At 30.0% G+C, this 14,513-nt stretch overlaps 5 protein-coding genes and 1 non-coding gene across 6 annotated transcripts, besides 1 other annotated feature; 2 read left to right on the top strand and 4 right to left on the bottom strand.

Moving 5' to 3' along the window:
- Window positions 1-202: 202 nt before the first annotated feature.
- TVAGG3_0798350 (islet amyloid polypeptide processing) lies at window positions 203-2,032 on the bottom strand (the record flags this gene model as incomplete). The annotated part of the gene is made up of 1 exon (XM_001303398.1): window positions 203-2,032. The coding sequence occupies one exon, from the start codon at window positions 2,030-2,032 to the stop codon at window positions 203-205; it is 1,830 nt and encodes a 609-aa protein (XP_001303399.1).
- Window positions 2,033-2,182: 150 nt separating this feature from the next.
- On the bottom strand, window positions 2,183-2,593 carry TVAGG3_0798360 (serine-type endopeptidase protein; the record flags this gene model as incomplete). The annotated part of the gene is made up of 1 exon (XM_001303399.1): window positions 2,183-2,593. The coding sequence occupies one exon, from the start codon at window positions 2,591-2,593 to the stop codon at window positions 2,183-2,185; it is 411 nt and encodes a 136-aa protein (XP_001303400.1).
- An 845-nt stretch (window positions 2,594-3,438) lies between these two features.
- Window positions 3,439-5,070, top strand: TVAGG3_0798340 (hexaprenyldihydroxybenzoate methyltransferase protein; the record flags this gene model as incomplete). The annotated part of the gene is made up of 1 exon (XM_001303400.1): window positions 3,595-4,029. One exon carries the CDS (start codon window positions 3,595-3,597, stop codon window positions 4,027-4,029), a length of 435 nt encoding a protein of 144 aa, XP_001303401.1.
- Window positions 5,071-8,018: 2,948 nt separating this feature from the next.
- On the top strand, window positions 8,019-8,091 carry TVAGG3_0798330. The gene has a single exon. It is a non-coding gene; the product is annotated as a tRNA-Thr (tRNA).
- A 2,501-nt stretch (window positions 8,092-10,592) lies between these two features.
- TVAGG3_0798320 (uncharacterized protein) lies at window positions 10,593-11,384 on the bottom strand (the record flags this gene model as incomplete). The annotated part of the gene is made up of 1 exon (XM_051247220.1): window positions 10,701-11,189. One exon carries the CDS (start codon window positions 11,187-11,189, stop codon window positions 10,701-10,703), a length of 489 nt encoding a protein of 162 aa, XP_051082695.1.
- Window positions 11,385-12,609: 1,225 nt separating this feature from the next.
- Window positions 12,610-14,513: part of a mobile genetic element that runs on past the window's edge.
- Window positions 12,717-13,862, bottom strand: TVAGG3_0798310 (attachment subunit-related family; the record flags this gene model as incomplete). Its single annotated transcript, XM_001303401.1, has 1 exon — window positions 12,717-13,862. The coding sequence occupies one exon, from the start codon at window positions 13,860-13,862 to the stop codon at window positions 12,717-12,719; it is 1,146 nt and encodes a 381-aa protein (XP_001303402.1).

Genomic DNA, 14,513 nt, shown 5'->3' with positions numbered 1-14,513 from the left:
TACATTCTGAAAATGAACTCTCACAAATTTGTGAAATTGTGTTTGGCAAATTTATTCTTCGTAATTTTATACATTGTGCAAAACAATATTCAGGAATTGTTTTTAGATTATTTGGAAGAATAATTTCTTCTAATGATGATAAAGAATTGCAACAAAACCTTCCTAAAACAAAAGTTTTTTCAGTACTCAAAATTGAAACTTTTTAAATATTTTTGCAGTTTTGAAATGCTTTTTCTTCAATTTCTTTAGCATTTTCTGGAATTATTATGTTAATCAATGCGAAACAGTTTCGAAATGCTTCTTGACCAATTTTATTTAAATGTTTTGGAAAATTAATTTCTTCTAATTTGTAACAAAAGTAAAATGCTGATTTTTTGATTTCCTTTATTTCATTTGGAAGAGTAATTGACTTCAATGAGTGACAAAATGCAAACATATTTTCAGAAATTTCATATAATTGATTTGGAAGTTTGATTTCCGAAAGATTGTAACAATATTCAAATGCATTTTGGTTAATAACACAGTTGTCACATAAAAATTCTACTTTTTCAAGTCCGATACAGGAAATAAATGCAGAATTAGAAATTCCCATAAAAATGGGAGGAAATACAAAAGTTTTAATATTATAACATGAATCAAATGCATGTTCTCCAATAAAAATAAGTTCAGATGGGAAAGAAATAAAATTTAATTTTTGACAATTATAAAAAGAATAATCGCCAATAGTTGATACTGTATCAGGAAGTGTTATGGTTCCAATATTTGTACAGTTATAAAAAACATAAGAATCTATATTAACCAACGAATTTGGAAGTTGAATTTCTTTAAGATTGATACAATTTTGGAATGCTCGTGAATAGATAACTGTATTGTCGGAATGAAATGTTATGGTTTGTAAGTTAACGCATTCTGAAAATGATTTTTCGTTGATTTTGGATAAAATTGAAGGAAATTCAAGGCTTAATAAGTTAGAACAGTTCATAAATGCTCCAATACCTATTTGCTTTAATGTATTCGGGAATGTAATTGCTTTAATATTTGTACAATTCGCGTATTGATACGAACTGATTTCCGATATGCCATCTATAATTGTTAAATTATCAGTTTCAGGGCAAACGGATAAAGATTCGTGAAAAATCAGGAAAAGCAAATTCAATTCCCCATCAGGAGTTGATAACCAAATACTTTTATATGAATTCCTGACACATTTATCTATTTGAAGAGGAACAGTTGCAGATTTTGCTGCCTCTAAAGTAATATTCGGAGATAAAAAAGTTACTTTTGATTGGTTAATTCTATACGGAGAACTGCAAATTCTATTATTGATTTTAGAGTAATTTGGAGCAATTTTTGTGTAATAAAATCTAAGTCCAATATCTTCAATAGTTCCGTGATCTGCGTAATCAGCAATTCTAAATGATACAGTCCAAATTCCATTTGGATTTTCACCCAAAAACTTATAGGAATTTAAATCAACACTTCTTATCTTTGTAGTTTTATCTGAGTCTGTTAGAAGTTTCATTTCGCATCTTGTTCCTGATGGACTAATAATATGCGGATTTAATGATCCAAAAGCGAATTTTCTTGAATGAAAAAATAGGCCAACAGTTAGAATACTTTTTGCATCACTAACATTGAAATCAAATGTTACATTATATTCAGTGTCAGGCAAAGCTTTATTTATTACTTTATGTACTTCATGCAAATAAAAATTTCCTGTTGAAGACCAGTTCAATGCAATATCAACAGCTCTTCCTAAGTTCAATCTTCCAAAACCGAATCTTCGATTAAAATTCAATCCAACACCATTTTGTTCCCAATTAATTGCTCCAGGATAAACTTTATCAGCTGTAAATGCTGTAACATAGAATAAGTCTGAGAGCTTCAGTTTTGGATTAGCTTCCATTAATACAGCTAATCCTCCAGCAAAAATTGCAGCACTTGCATTTGCAGTAGTGAAGTTAACATTTACACCTTTTTTCGAAGTTCCTGCAGCCGCAATTGGAGCATTATCGCCACATGGAGCAGCCATAAACACACCAGCACCTTCTCCGGCAGCATAGAGTGGTAGTCCTCTATTGGTAACACCTGTAATAACGAATATTAATGGCCAACTTGCAGGTGGAGTTGACAATGGGTCAAGTGCAGTTCTATAACCAGTAGGAACAACAATTGGATGTGGCTAATTACCTTCATCTGGGTTGTACAAGCATTCATCGGCAATTTTTCTTGGCAATCTTTCAGGTTCGATGTAAATTTCATAATCTTTTGGCCAAACATTTTTCGTATATTCAAGATATGAGTATTGAAGGATGGAAATATTCCATTTTTTACTCTCGTAACAAATTACTGATTGCAAATGCTCGACCATTTTTCCATATTCCATGAAATAATAAGAAGCAATATTGGCATTCGTAGCAACTCCATCATATAAAGAGTTTCTTCGCCCAGCAGCAAGTCCAAGTGAAGATGTTGCAATTGTATTATTTCTATTTGTCATATTTATATGTTGATCTGTAAAAATATTGATGAATTGTTCTTTAATAGCATGTTTTGCATATGATGTATGATTAATCATAGCGCTATCTGCCATAACAGCTATTGTAATGCCCTTTCCTGTGTATTTTCGAAAATAAGAATGCGTTGACCAGTTGATATCCTCTCCAGCAATCCCGCCATATTTATCATTTCCCGTATTTTTTAACCACCATGAAATAAAGAGGGAAAGAAAGTTTTGAGAGATGCCATAGAATTCAATTTCTCTCTCAATTCGAAAGACTTACGAAATGCCCGAATTCCAAATGTACATTCAAATGATTTAAACGTCCAATAATTTGAATATTTCTTATAAAATTTAAGAAAACTCCTGTCATAACGAAAACAAGATTAGGCGTAATTTCTCAATGGCAGCTAATTAAAAAATACAGTTGTTTTTCCCAAAATCAAGGGTCTCTATCGTAATTCAGATATTTAACCTATGTATTTTAAATCGCAACTCCATTTGATTATGATTTCTATATAGCTCACATTTTTAAAAAATTAATCCTGAAAGCTCGACAAATTATTTACAAATTTTATTGAACGTTCTTATTTTCTTCCAAAATCTATAAAATCTAATATCTATTTCCATATATTATTGTGTAAAGTTCCTACTTCTGAACGCTTGACATACAAATTTAATTTTAACCTTTAAATCTGACATTACAAACCGAAGAGTAAAAAAAGTTGAGATTTGAATTTTTGATTTCTTATGATTAACAAATATTCAGAGACTATTTGGAGTGGTGCTATTATTAGAACAACGGCAGCTTATATCAGTATTACCTTCAATATAAAATGATTCGTTCTTATTGATCATCAATTGAGGATAAAAAGATTAATCAGAAAATAGAAAAATGTCAAATCAAAGTTTACATTGACATTTTTTATATGAATCAAGAAGAATTGCTTCCTGGTGGCAAAAACTATAGGTTAAATGGAAAAGATGATTTTATAAGCAGATTTATGAATTTGGTCAGAGCACTTTATAAGCTTAATAAGAATGTCGGGGTTTTAGATTATTGCTGTGGAACAGGATGAAATGGAATAAATTTGATGAACGAAGTTAACCATGTCACATTGATGGATCCATCACCAGAAAAAATTGATTTATGTAGAAAAGCAGTATCTGGAATTTCAAATAAAAACTATCTAATATACCAATCAGATATCATTGGACTGAAATTTGAGCCTTTTGATATAATTGTTTCCTCGATGGCTTTCCATCATATAAAAGATATCGATTCAACAATTAAATCTTTAGCCTCAAATTTAAAGGAAGGTGGAATGTGCTTTGTCTGCGATTTATATCCAGAAGATGGAAGTTTTCACAAACCAGATGTATTTGTTGCTCACCATGGTTTTAAAGTTGAAGAATTCTCTCAGGCTTTTGTGAGAAACGGATTCTCAAAGGTTTCTTACCTGGATTTCGGGCACTATTATGAAAATGATAAGGAATATCCTTTATTTGTTGTTATTTCTGAAAAATAAAATAATAATTTTTTAATCACCACTAAATTTTGGTAAAAATATCATATGGATATAATATCATTCAATAAGTAAATTAAATACATACGCAAGCAATTTGAGTCTCCATTTAAATTTTGATGAAGTATGATTCCTCATTCAATAGTAATAAAAATTCATTCAAGAAGATCACCTCGACTATTTTAGAGCTTAAATATGATTGACTAACATTTGCAAAAGAAACAAACTTAGAGAAATATCATATTTTAAATATAAGTACAACTGATGTTCATTTTTCATTAATCATTTACTAAACAGCTCATTTTTCTCATTTTGTTCAATAATTCATAACAAACAATGTAAAAGAATTAACAAAATAAAATAAAAAAGATGAATGGAGATGAGTTAATCAATCTCTTCATATGTCCATGAATATACATCTTTTTGCAGAGATAGATTTGAAAAAGATAGCATCGGCATTGGATCAATTAACTGATTAAGTTGTTTTTGTATTGGTTCAATGATATGAACTAACTTTTGGGAGTTATCATTAATAAATCTGGCTAATATTTGTGATTCTGGATATGATCTAATTTGCCAAGATTTGATATCACGTGAAGATGTTAAATTCTCGATTTTATTTCGAACATTTTGTGGTACTGTTGAAATTAAATTCCATTTTTCTGTTTTAAGTTTCTTATTGAAAGATGTTTTTGAACAAATAAGGACATCAACGATTCTTTTTGTACAAAGCGCAATGACATTACTGAATATAATAATCCCATACTTTAAGAGAAACTCTTTAGGGGAATTTGATTGGAGCGAGAATCGTATTATGTTGAAGATATCATCTGATAATGAAGAGTTTGAATCCAGACTAGAGTTTTTATTTCTTTTGATTTTGAAGAATTCTATGATCGATCGATCTAGTTGATCATTAATTCCATCGTTCATAAAAATGACAAAAATGTTCAACTTTATGATAACGATTTTGGTTAATTCTCAATGTGAAGTTATATACTTTCATAAAAGGCGCAGATCTCAACAAAATTGAAGTTCCTCAATTCAATGATCTAAATTCAACAAGAGAACTCTTCATCCTTTATTTTCTATTCTTAAAAGATTTCATAATGATGTGTTTTTTCAGATTTTTATCATCATTTTTTGAAAATCTAGATAAATTCTTTGAAAATGACTTTGCCTTGATTAAACATGTTCAATACAATATAATTGAATTATATTTTGGTTGAATTGATGTATCAACTGACACAAAATTGTTATTGATTTCAATAGAAGGTATCTTCTATTTATTGATATTCTTCATACTCACAAAACTACTACTTTCAAAGAATTATCAAACAGTTATCCTTAATCCTTATCAAAAGCATATTTTGCAACAAAAATCTTCAGGTTTACCTCAGCTTTTTCCTCATGTAACAGATATACACATAAATTCCATCAAAGATAAAAATGCTTCCAGTTTCAGAAATCTTTTGCAAATATTACAGAAATATAAAATTAAAAATTTGATTATTTCAGGCGATTTAGTTGACAACTGGGGTACAAAGAATAATATAATAAAATTCCATCAACAGTATAAACCAGACCATCATTTATACAGAAAATGCATCGAAGAAGCAAAAGAATCATTTGAAAACATTATTGATATCCCAGGGAATCATGATGAAGCAGCAGTGAATTCATACTTTTCTAAAGATCATTGTTTCCTTGATTACAGCTTCTATTACTCATCATTACCACGAAATTTAGAAAATTTTGAATTATCAACAATAAAAATCAATGACATTCTGTTCATTTTATTTAATCCAATTCCATTCCCATCAGATAAAATGATATACAACTTTTTAGTCTTTCCAAAACCAGAATTACTCAATAAATTAGAAAAAATTCTCGAAGACACAGAAAATGAAAAATATAGAGTATTAGTAACACATTTTCCAGCAGATTCATTCTCTTTAAAGCCGAAATCTTCTTCAAATCGAAATTACAAAGAAATAATTGAAAATAATAAAATTGATCTAATTCTTGTAGGACATGTTCATCCTAAAAATGGTTTATTTATACACCATAATGATAGTTTGGAAGTTGTCCTGAGTGATTTCAAGAAAAAGGAGAAATTTGGATTAATTTCTTTAGACAAAAATCAATTAATTTATCATGAAATGAATGTAAATAATCCTAAAAGGATAATAGTTACGAATCCAGCACCAGAATCACAATCTTCTTTACTTGAAAAAGAAATTGATTTGAGAGTCGTAATTTTTGGAGAAAAAGACAAAGTTATGATTAATTCTATGACTGAAATGGAGTTTGTTAATGAAATCGAAGAGGGTATTAATCTATATCATTTGAATTTGACTCTGCAAAATGGAAGGAACCATTTTGAAATACAATACAAAAATAATGTTGAAAAAATCGACATTTTCGTTGGGAAAAATGTCAGAAAAGAGAGGTTCTATGGAATATGGAAGAAGTACAATGTGATATCTTTCTTTTTTGTTATTTTATCACTCCTTTTACTTTATATTTCATTCCCATTTGACATTATCAATACCAACAAAGTTTGTATGAAAAATTTATTGATGAAGAATCCTTTGCTTTGTAGAATTTTTGTTTTTCTTGTTTCTATCTTCCCATTAATTTATCATTTCAAGAGTGATCTGTTTAAGAGAAATATAGAGAATCTGGCTTACTTTATGTTTGTTTCTTTTCCTTTTCTATTTCTTCTTTCATTGAAACAAATGAAAACTCAGAATCACATATCCTTTGTTTTTTCAATGCTTTTGATTATAGGTAATATCATATCTCTGAGATTTTTGACTTACTCCAAAATATACTTTGTTCTATCTGTTTTTATTGATATATTTCTTGTTGGCTCATATTACTAAACATTTTTATTTTATTACTATTCAAATATGATCCTAAATTTGTTTAAAAAATCACTTATGTTTTTCATATTTTCTATTATCGCTATTAATTGATGGACTGATTCTGAATTGATTTGCACTGAAGATATGAAATCTTTCGGTGAAATATATATCATAAAGACCTCTATATGATCATATAGATTGTGTCCAATCTCCAACTTTCTCTATTGCAGTCTGTATCTGGCTGGTAAGCTCGAATTCTTGGAATAATATTTGAGGATTATATGATTTTTATTTCACAGGGACGTTTTCCAGATTTTTAAAATATGATGGACACATTAATTCATTAATTATGAATTGTTTTCAGAAATGAAACGAATCATGCATATAGAATGATTAATAATGAATTCATATAGAATGATGATAAAAACATAAAGAAATTTAAACTTTATTTTGGATTTACAATACAAAAATAAATCAAAATATCGAAATCATATGTATATATACAATTCTTTTGCGAGCAAATGATTCTCGATGCATTTATATCATATAAATCGCCAAATATTTCGAAAGAATAAAATGTAAATTTATTTTCATTATTGCTATTAATAGATGGGCTAATTAAAGTTATTTTATCGTAAAATTTATCTGATTTGCACTGAATATTTGAAATCTTTTGATAAAATATATCATAAGAACCTCGAAATGAGCAGATCTGCTCTAAATTTTGATTTTTATTAGAACCATATATATCCAGATCTTTAAAACATTCACGATACCGACATGATTCAGAAGAAAATGAATCTATTCGAAAAAGAAATCGTTGGAAACCAAAAGAAAAGTTAGATCTAGCAACATCATTTGATCTCCAGTATTTGTTTTGAATAAAAATACTTTCTGGAGGAAAATCAGATTGAGTAGAACTTGGTTCAAGGATTAAATCTGAGGGGAATCTCGTGTGAAGATAGTATAGCAATCCAGTTCCATTATCATTTTTAGTTGGGTAGAATCTTAAATATTCATGACGATGAAACGTTTCTATTTTTTAATTTATTAGTTGAATGGAGAAAAAAATTTAAATCTGAATAAAGTTCTTTAGTATTAAAAATTTCAAATAAATGTAAAGCCTGCGTAGCATAGTGGTTATTGCGTGCGCCTTGTAAGCGCAAGGTCGCCGGTTCAACTCCGGTCGTAGGCAAAATATTTTTTCTCTTTTCAATGTTATTGGATAAGAATAATTAATTTTTATTAATTAGCATCGTGTTTCCATAGAATGGTCATGTTCATTAATAACACAATGTTGCATTACCATTGTTTTTTTATAATTCAAATTTTTTATTGATTTTGGTTTTTTCCGCATATTTCAATTCCTCATGGATAAATCTTATATATACGAAAAAGGGTTGTAACTTTTATAATATCATTTTTTTTATAAAGAACAAGAAGAAACAAAATTAGAAAAAGAGGAGTGTGCAAAATTAAATAAACAGGAATTAGACCAAATTTCAATACATTATTAAAGTCCTGGACTCATGGATGTTAAATTGTAACCATGGAAAGCACGGGCTTGATTGCTATCCAATTCTCATCAAACCAGTTTAATAGAACAACTTTCCTTCTTTTGGCATCGCGACCAATTTTGATACCGGTATAGCAGCTAACAATTTTTGCAATGCGAATCAAATCATTGTGAGTGATCTTCTCACCAAAGTTTGATCTTAGATATATCCAAGCATTACTCCTATTAACGTTAAATCCCTTGACTAACTGATTCACTCTCAACAGTTCATCACTCATCTCATGTGTTTTCTTGATAACGCTCTTAGTTAGATGGACTTCTTCTTTATATGAAGTTGGCTGGATCTTCAATCCTGGGATCTTAAAACTCACTGGTATTGAATGTTCAAAAAATTAAAAGAAACTTGTAATTGATTAAGGAAATATAGTTAAAATAATTGATAAATTTAATTCCAAACAAAGTAGAAGGAATTAACGTAATTGATTTAATATGATTGATAATATTATATTGATTAAAAAGATCAATAAAAGTATAAAAACCTCATGATTAAAATTTAAAAGAGCGTATTGTATTTTGAGTAATCATTTTTGACACAGCCATCGAAGAATTGTGAGAGCACTTTGAAAAATTCTGCTATTCCCCTTGAATTTTTGAGAGCAGTTTGTATGGGCTTTCAAAAATATTAAAAGACATTTTGCATTTCATCCGCTATTTTATATCTGAAACAAAATTTGGTTTATTATAATGATAACATGGCAATGATCATTTATCGTATAATTTTTTAACAAATATTCAAATTGAATAGTATCATCGAAAGCATATATTGTTATCCTTATATAAACACTGATTAAAATCAATTTTTTTGTCAAATTTTCTTCTCAAAATCCATTTATTAAGTGTATATTGTAACCAATATATTATTCAATTTTCTTCATTTTGAACATTCAATACCCTCAATTTTTAACTTTTGCAACTCGAAAAACCAGGTGTTTTTCCAGAACTACCATCTAGGATGAGTCCTAGGAGCTATAATTCTAGGGTTAGATGATACCCACTTAGTACTTTTATTTGTATATGTTTTAGTGGAATTTGGTGAGGGGTCATGAAATTCGTATCTAATTTGCTATCATCTAAGCTGGTAAAAGTTAGAGAAAGCTATTTACTGGTTGTATATTACAAATATACCTTGTAATAGAAAATATAAGTGTTTGTGATTTAAATTCGCTCAATTAGCTCGAAAATTTGTTTTATATCCATGACAAACTAACACAATCCTATTTATGTGATTGCCAATCTGTTCCCAAAATATATCAGCATGAATATATATATATTGATATTATTTGCAATTTCATCATTAAATAGTCCTTTTTTTCTATTTTTAATTTAGAAATAGTATATTCATATGATAGTGACACAAGATTTTAATTAAAAAATATATGTTATCGATCATCACACTCAAATTGAATTTCAAAAATTTTAGAATTTTTCAATTTCAATATTGAAAATATATTTCTTATATCATAGCGATTCATGTTATAATAATATGGAGAAAAAATATTGTTTTAAATCTAAAATTTAAAATGAATGATTGGGCATTACATTAATCCAATTTATTGTTTATTTGTTAATCTAGTGGAAACAATTAATATTTTGGAGAAACAAAAATTCGAAATTTGAAATTTTGAAAAAAATGCATGAATCGGTAATTAAACATTGATTTATTAATTTATTAGCCATGCTTTTGATGTTGGTCTTATTCTTAAGCCGATTTAAAGAATTAATTTTTCCAAATCGTGTTTGACATTAACACATATAGATATATCAGGAAAAAAGGTATCACTTATCAAGTTATTGGTTTTTTATGTATCTCCTAACTTTGCCTCGTTCTGAATACAATTCTAGTTAACGAATTTTAAATAACTATATGAAGAATACATCATTTTGGTTTTATTATTATTAAAATGGTATATATTAGCTATATGTATATGCTTGTGAATATATTTCCGTGAATTGGAAACAGAAAAAATAAATTTAGACAGAAAATGCATATCTTTAAAAAATAATATGAAATTTAGCTTTGATATTATTATCCGATAAAATATGCATGATAATTACTCCGCAAATAAAATTTAGGAAGCAAGTTGTGACGGTTTGGGGGTTTTCAATGGCCCACAAGGAAGGAAGTATCGTTTTATCAGGCAACAAGAGGTCTTGAAATGAGTAAAGGACTGATCACCCTTGAAAGGTTCAAACTTGCTTGCGCGCCGCAGTCTTAAAAATGATATGTTTCACTTCTGGTCGAAAATTTCAACCTCTATGACAGTTGTTGGATGAACAATTGTGTAGCGGGATGAAATCTGAGTGCGGCCTGGGGCTGCAGCATCAATCTTCCCGGCATCTTTACCGCAATCATCTCTTAGATTGCACACAAAGTTGCGAACGAGCAGCTTTCTATGCGGTAAAGATGCCGGTAAAAGAGAGCCGTAGTGATTCTCTGCTGCAGCGTCAATCTTCCCGGCATCTTTACCGCAATCATCTCTTAGATTGCACACAAAGTTGCGAACGAGCAGTTTTCTATGCGGTAAAGATGCCGGAAAGAGAGAGTCGATGTGAGGTTCTTTTCGAGGGCTCCTCGAATGAGACACTGTTCCGCATTGATAACTTGAACGCGGAAGTTTGACCGACAAGAGTGTATTGTGCACTCCTGTCGGTCGCAGTGTCTCATTCTGGGAGACATGCAGAGGCAATGTCTCCCAGAATGAGACACTCTTCCGCATTGATAACTTGAACGCGGAAGTTTGACCGACAAGAGTGCATTATCCAATCTTTTTTGTCATATACCTCAACCCACAAAGACAAAACCTTACATAAAATAGGTAAACTTTGGTTTTCACTTAATAATGTTTATTTTTAATTTTTTGTTCTTTATATAACTTTTTCTTCTACTAAACTATTTTACAGACTCTACTGAGCTATCCTCACATATATACCTGTGACAATAACACATATATACTCCCTTCATATTCTGATCTCATGACATATTACAGCACAAACTATAATTATACAACATACCTCATAAAGTCTGATTTTACCCCTATCTAAGCGTTCAAAACCTATTTTCCCCGCGTAATCTGATTCTTCTGGCTCTGCTGATTCGATTTCTGCTGTCAGATCGTGAAAATATGCATCACACAATGAGATAAACACAAAATACACAACTTAATATTTTCCTTAAAATTGTCAATTCCAGTAGTATATGAGTGCGGGTTGTGTGACTTTTTTTGTTACATCTATATATAGACGATACATTAAAATATAAATCATAGTATTATATGTGGAAGTGTTGTGTACGTAGTATATGTGGAAGGATTGTGTACCTTTTTTTGTTACATCTATATATAGACGATGCATTAAAATATAAATCATTAAAAAATTAACATTAATTTTAAAATAATTTATTTTTTATCTTTTATAAAAGAAGCTATATATAGATGATGTCAGATATTCCGCGATTAATTAAACATTGTTTAAATCCTGAATGGGTTAAACTTCAATTTAAAAATGAAGATTGTGAATTATTAAATGAATATGAAAGCCAAAATAAGCTAATGAGGTATAAATATAATGATAAAGAATATTTAATTTCATGGAATCAATGGAGTCATAATCAAAGACCTCATAAACGAGAAGAAGAAATTGAAAATAATGAAATGGAAATCATTGATGACATTAAGAGGATGGAATTCCTAAATTTTGTAGAAAAACCTTTAGAACTAAGTTAGGAGCATATAAACGTAGAGTATTAAATCCTGAATACATAAAACATTTATTTAAAAAGGAAGACTGTGAATTATTAAACGTTAATGAATATGAAAATGCTAAATCAAAACTGAGATATAAATATATTGGAAGTGATGAAAGGTGTAAAGATAAAGATAAAGTTTATTCAGTTTCATATAATAACTGGCACACGTTAGGGATAAGAAAACATTTAGGAGATTATGGTAAAAGTTCCGAATTCTTCAAATCTAGTATGTACGAGAGAATAAAAGAAATCAGATATAATTATCATTCATGAATGAAAAATAAACTTTAAAAATTCATGTCTTACATTTTTTGAATAATTTATTTTTTTAATTCGTATGAAAATGAGTGTCAAGACTAACGACGTTAAAAAATTGGGATTCACAAACGAGGAAATAAAGGAAAAAAAAAAAAAAGGTAGTGGGGCTTCCAGGCACTTCGTGCCCTCTAGCCCCGAAGATGTTTAGTATAAAATGAGGTTTTTATTCTGAAATGTTTGTTTAAAGTTTTTTACGGATGGAAATGAACTGGATATCGTCTGAGTCTTCGCTTGTTTCCTCCTCTTCTTCTTCTTCGTCCGAATTGTCTTCATCTTCACAATAACCAGATAAGAAGATGGTTATTTTGGTTTGTTCTGGTTTTTTGAGAAGCATTTTGGCTGTGCCAGTAAAAACGAACTCAAGATTTTGATAGAATTGTCTGCTTGAGTGAGTGAAATTGCATACTGTAACTGGCATTGCAACTCGGTTTGCTTGAACAGATATTATTGAAACTTCTTCTCCATCTGGTATCCGTTCAGGAATATCTAAAGCGGCTGTTGTGATAATATGCATATTGTTTTCGTAATGCAATTTTGGATATATTTCGAATGGATGTGCAGCTACACCAGCTGGAGCAACAATGGAAAGATTCCAGGAGAAAGAACCGTGTTTGTTTTCATCTTCTTTCCAATTGTAAGTTAAAGGATAAGGGCGAAAGTCTTTGAGTGTTTCATATAGCTGTTCTCTTAAGTTTGGTTCACAGCAAAGAATGAATTCGTCAATTGCTTGAAGAGATATCATAGTTGAAACATAAGGCAAATTCGACAAGAAAAAGTCAACCATTACTGTCGGGTTTTGAACTTTGTTTTCTAATGTTTCGACTGGTTTTATTATACTTTTGAAATATCTATCATAGTCATTGTTGTCTGTTAAGGACAAATTGTTTGGATAATCTGCAATGAGTCTTCTATATCTTGCTTCTGTTGTTGAGAATGAGAAGACACCTTCTGGTTCTGTAGGAGTGTAAGTTTTTAGTTGAACTTGAGCTTCAATTTGTGTCTGATTGGAGTCTGATTGGACTGAAACAACTTGAGCTTCTGTAGTTTGTTCGACTTCGGCAGTTTCTTTTGGTTGAATTTGAGCTTCAATTTGTGTCTGATTGGAGTCTGATTGGACTGAAACAACTTGAGCTTCTGTAGTTTGTTCGACTTCGGCAGTTTCTTTTGGTTGAATTTGAGCTTCAATTTGTGTCTGATTGGAGTCTGATTGGACTGAAACCTGTGTAACCTCTTTGGACATACTAGTAAAGTATGAAGATATAAGTGTTTGACCTTTAAAGAGCTTTTGTAAAGAATTGTCAGTCATGCTACTACTGTGGTCTTCCATTAGACAAAAATGAACTGTTTTTTCGGACTACTCATAGAAAAGTTTAAAATAAACCGTTTTCGTCAACGGTAACCCCCTCTATTTTTTTATTTTATTTAATAGTTACCGTTGGCAAACCGTTCCATCTCAAATATTGAATGAACTATAAACGTTTTTTGTTTTCTATATATACTTTTTTGTCCAACGGTAAAACTTTTTACACAACGGTTTTTGAGAGTCGTCGCCGTTGACTTTTTTGTAGAGCACTCAAAATAGTATAACTTTGTCCGGACAAGTAAGGGTCTATCGTCGCTACAGGAAAAGTTACGGCGTTCCAAGGAAGTATACTTTGAGAAGCCTTTTCCCCTTATAGAATGAGATAGGACGGTTATTTTACAAAACTGACAACACTTTGACCGAGTAGTTTTTTGTGCTGAACAAAAAGTGTCATATAAACATCTGTCAAAAACCGCTTTTTAACTTCACTTAAAATGCCACGTAAGCTACGTAAGAATATACGTAAGAGGAAGGAGCATTGAAACATCCAATAGTAAAACTGACACCACAACAACAGTTGCAACAACAAATGCTGAATGACCCCACTATGTTGCAACAAATGTCAAGCAATCCTATGCTTTTAAACCGAGTTGTTGGTGCACAGAGTGGAGGTTT

This window comes from Trichomonas vaginalis, chromosome VI, assembly GCF_026262505.1.
Source record: "Trichomonas vaginalis G3 chromosome VI, whole genome shotgun sequence".
Classification (NCBI taxonomy): Eukaryota; Parabasalia; order Trichomonadida; family Trichomonadidae; genus Trichomonas; species Trichomonas vaginalis.
This window is presented reverse-complemented; position numbering and strand designations above follow the sequence as displayed.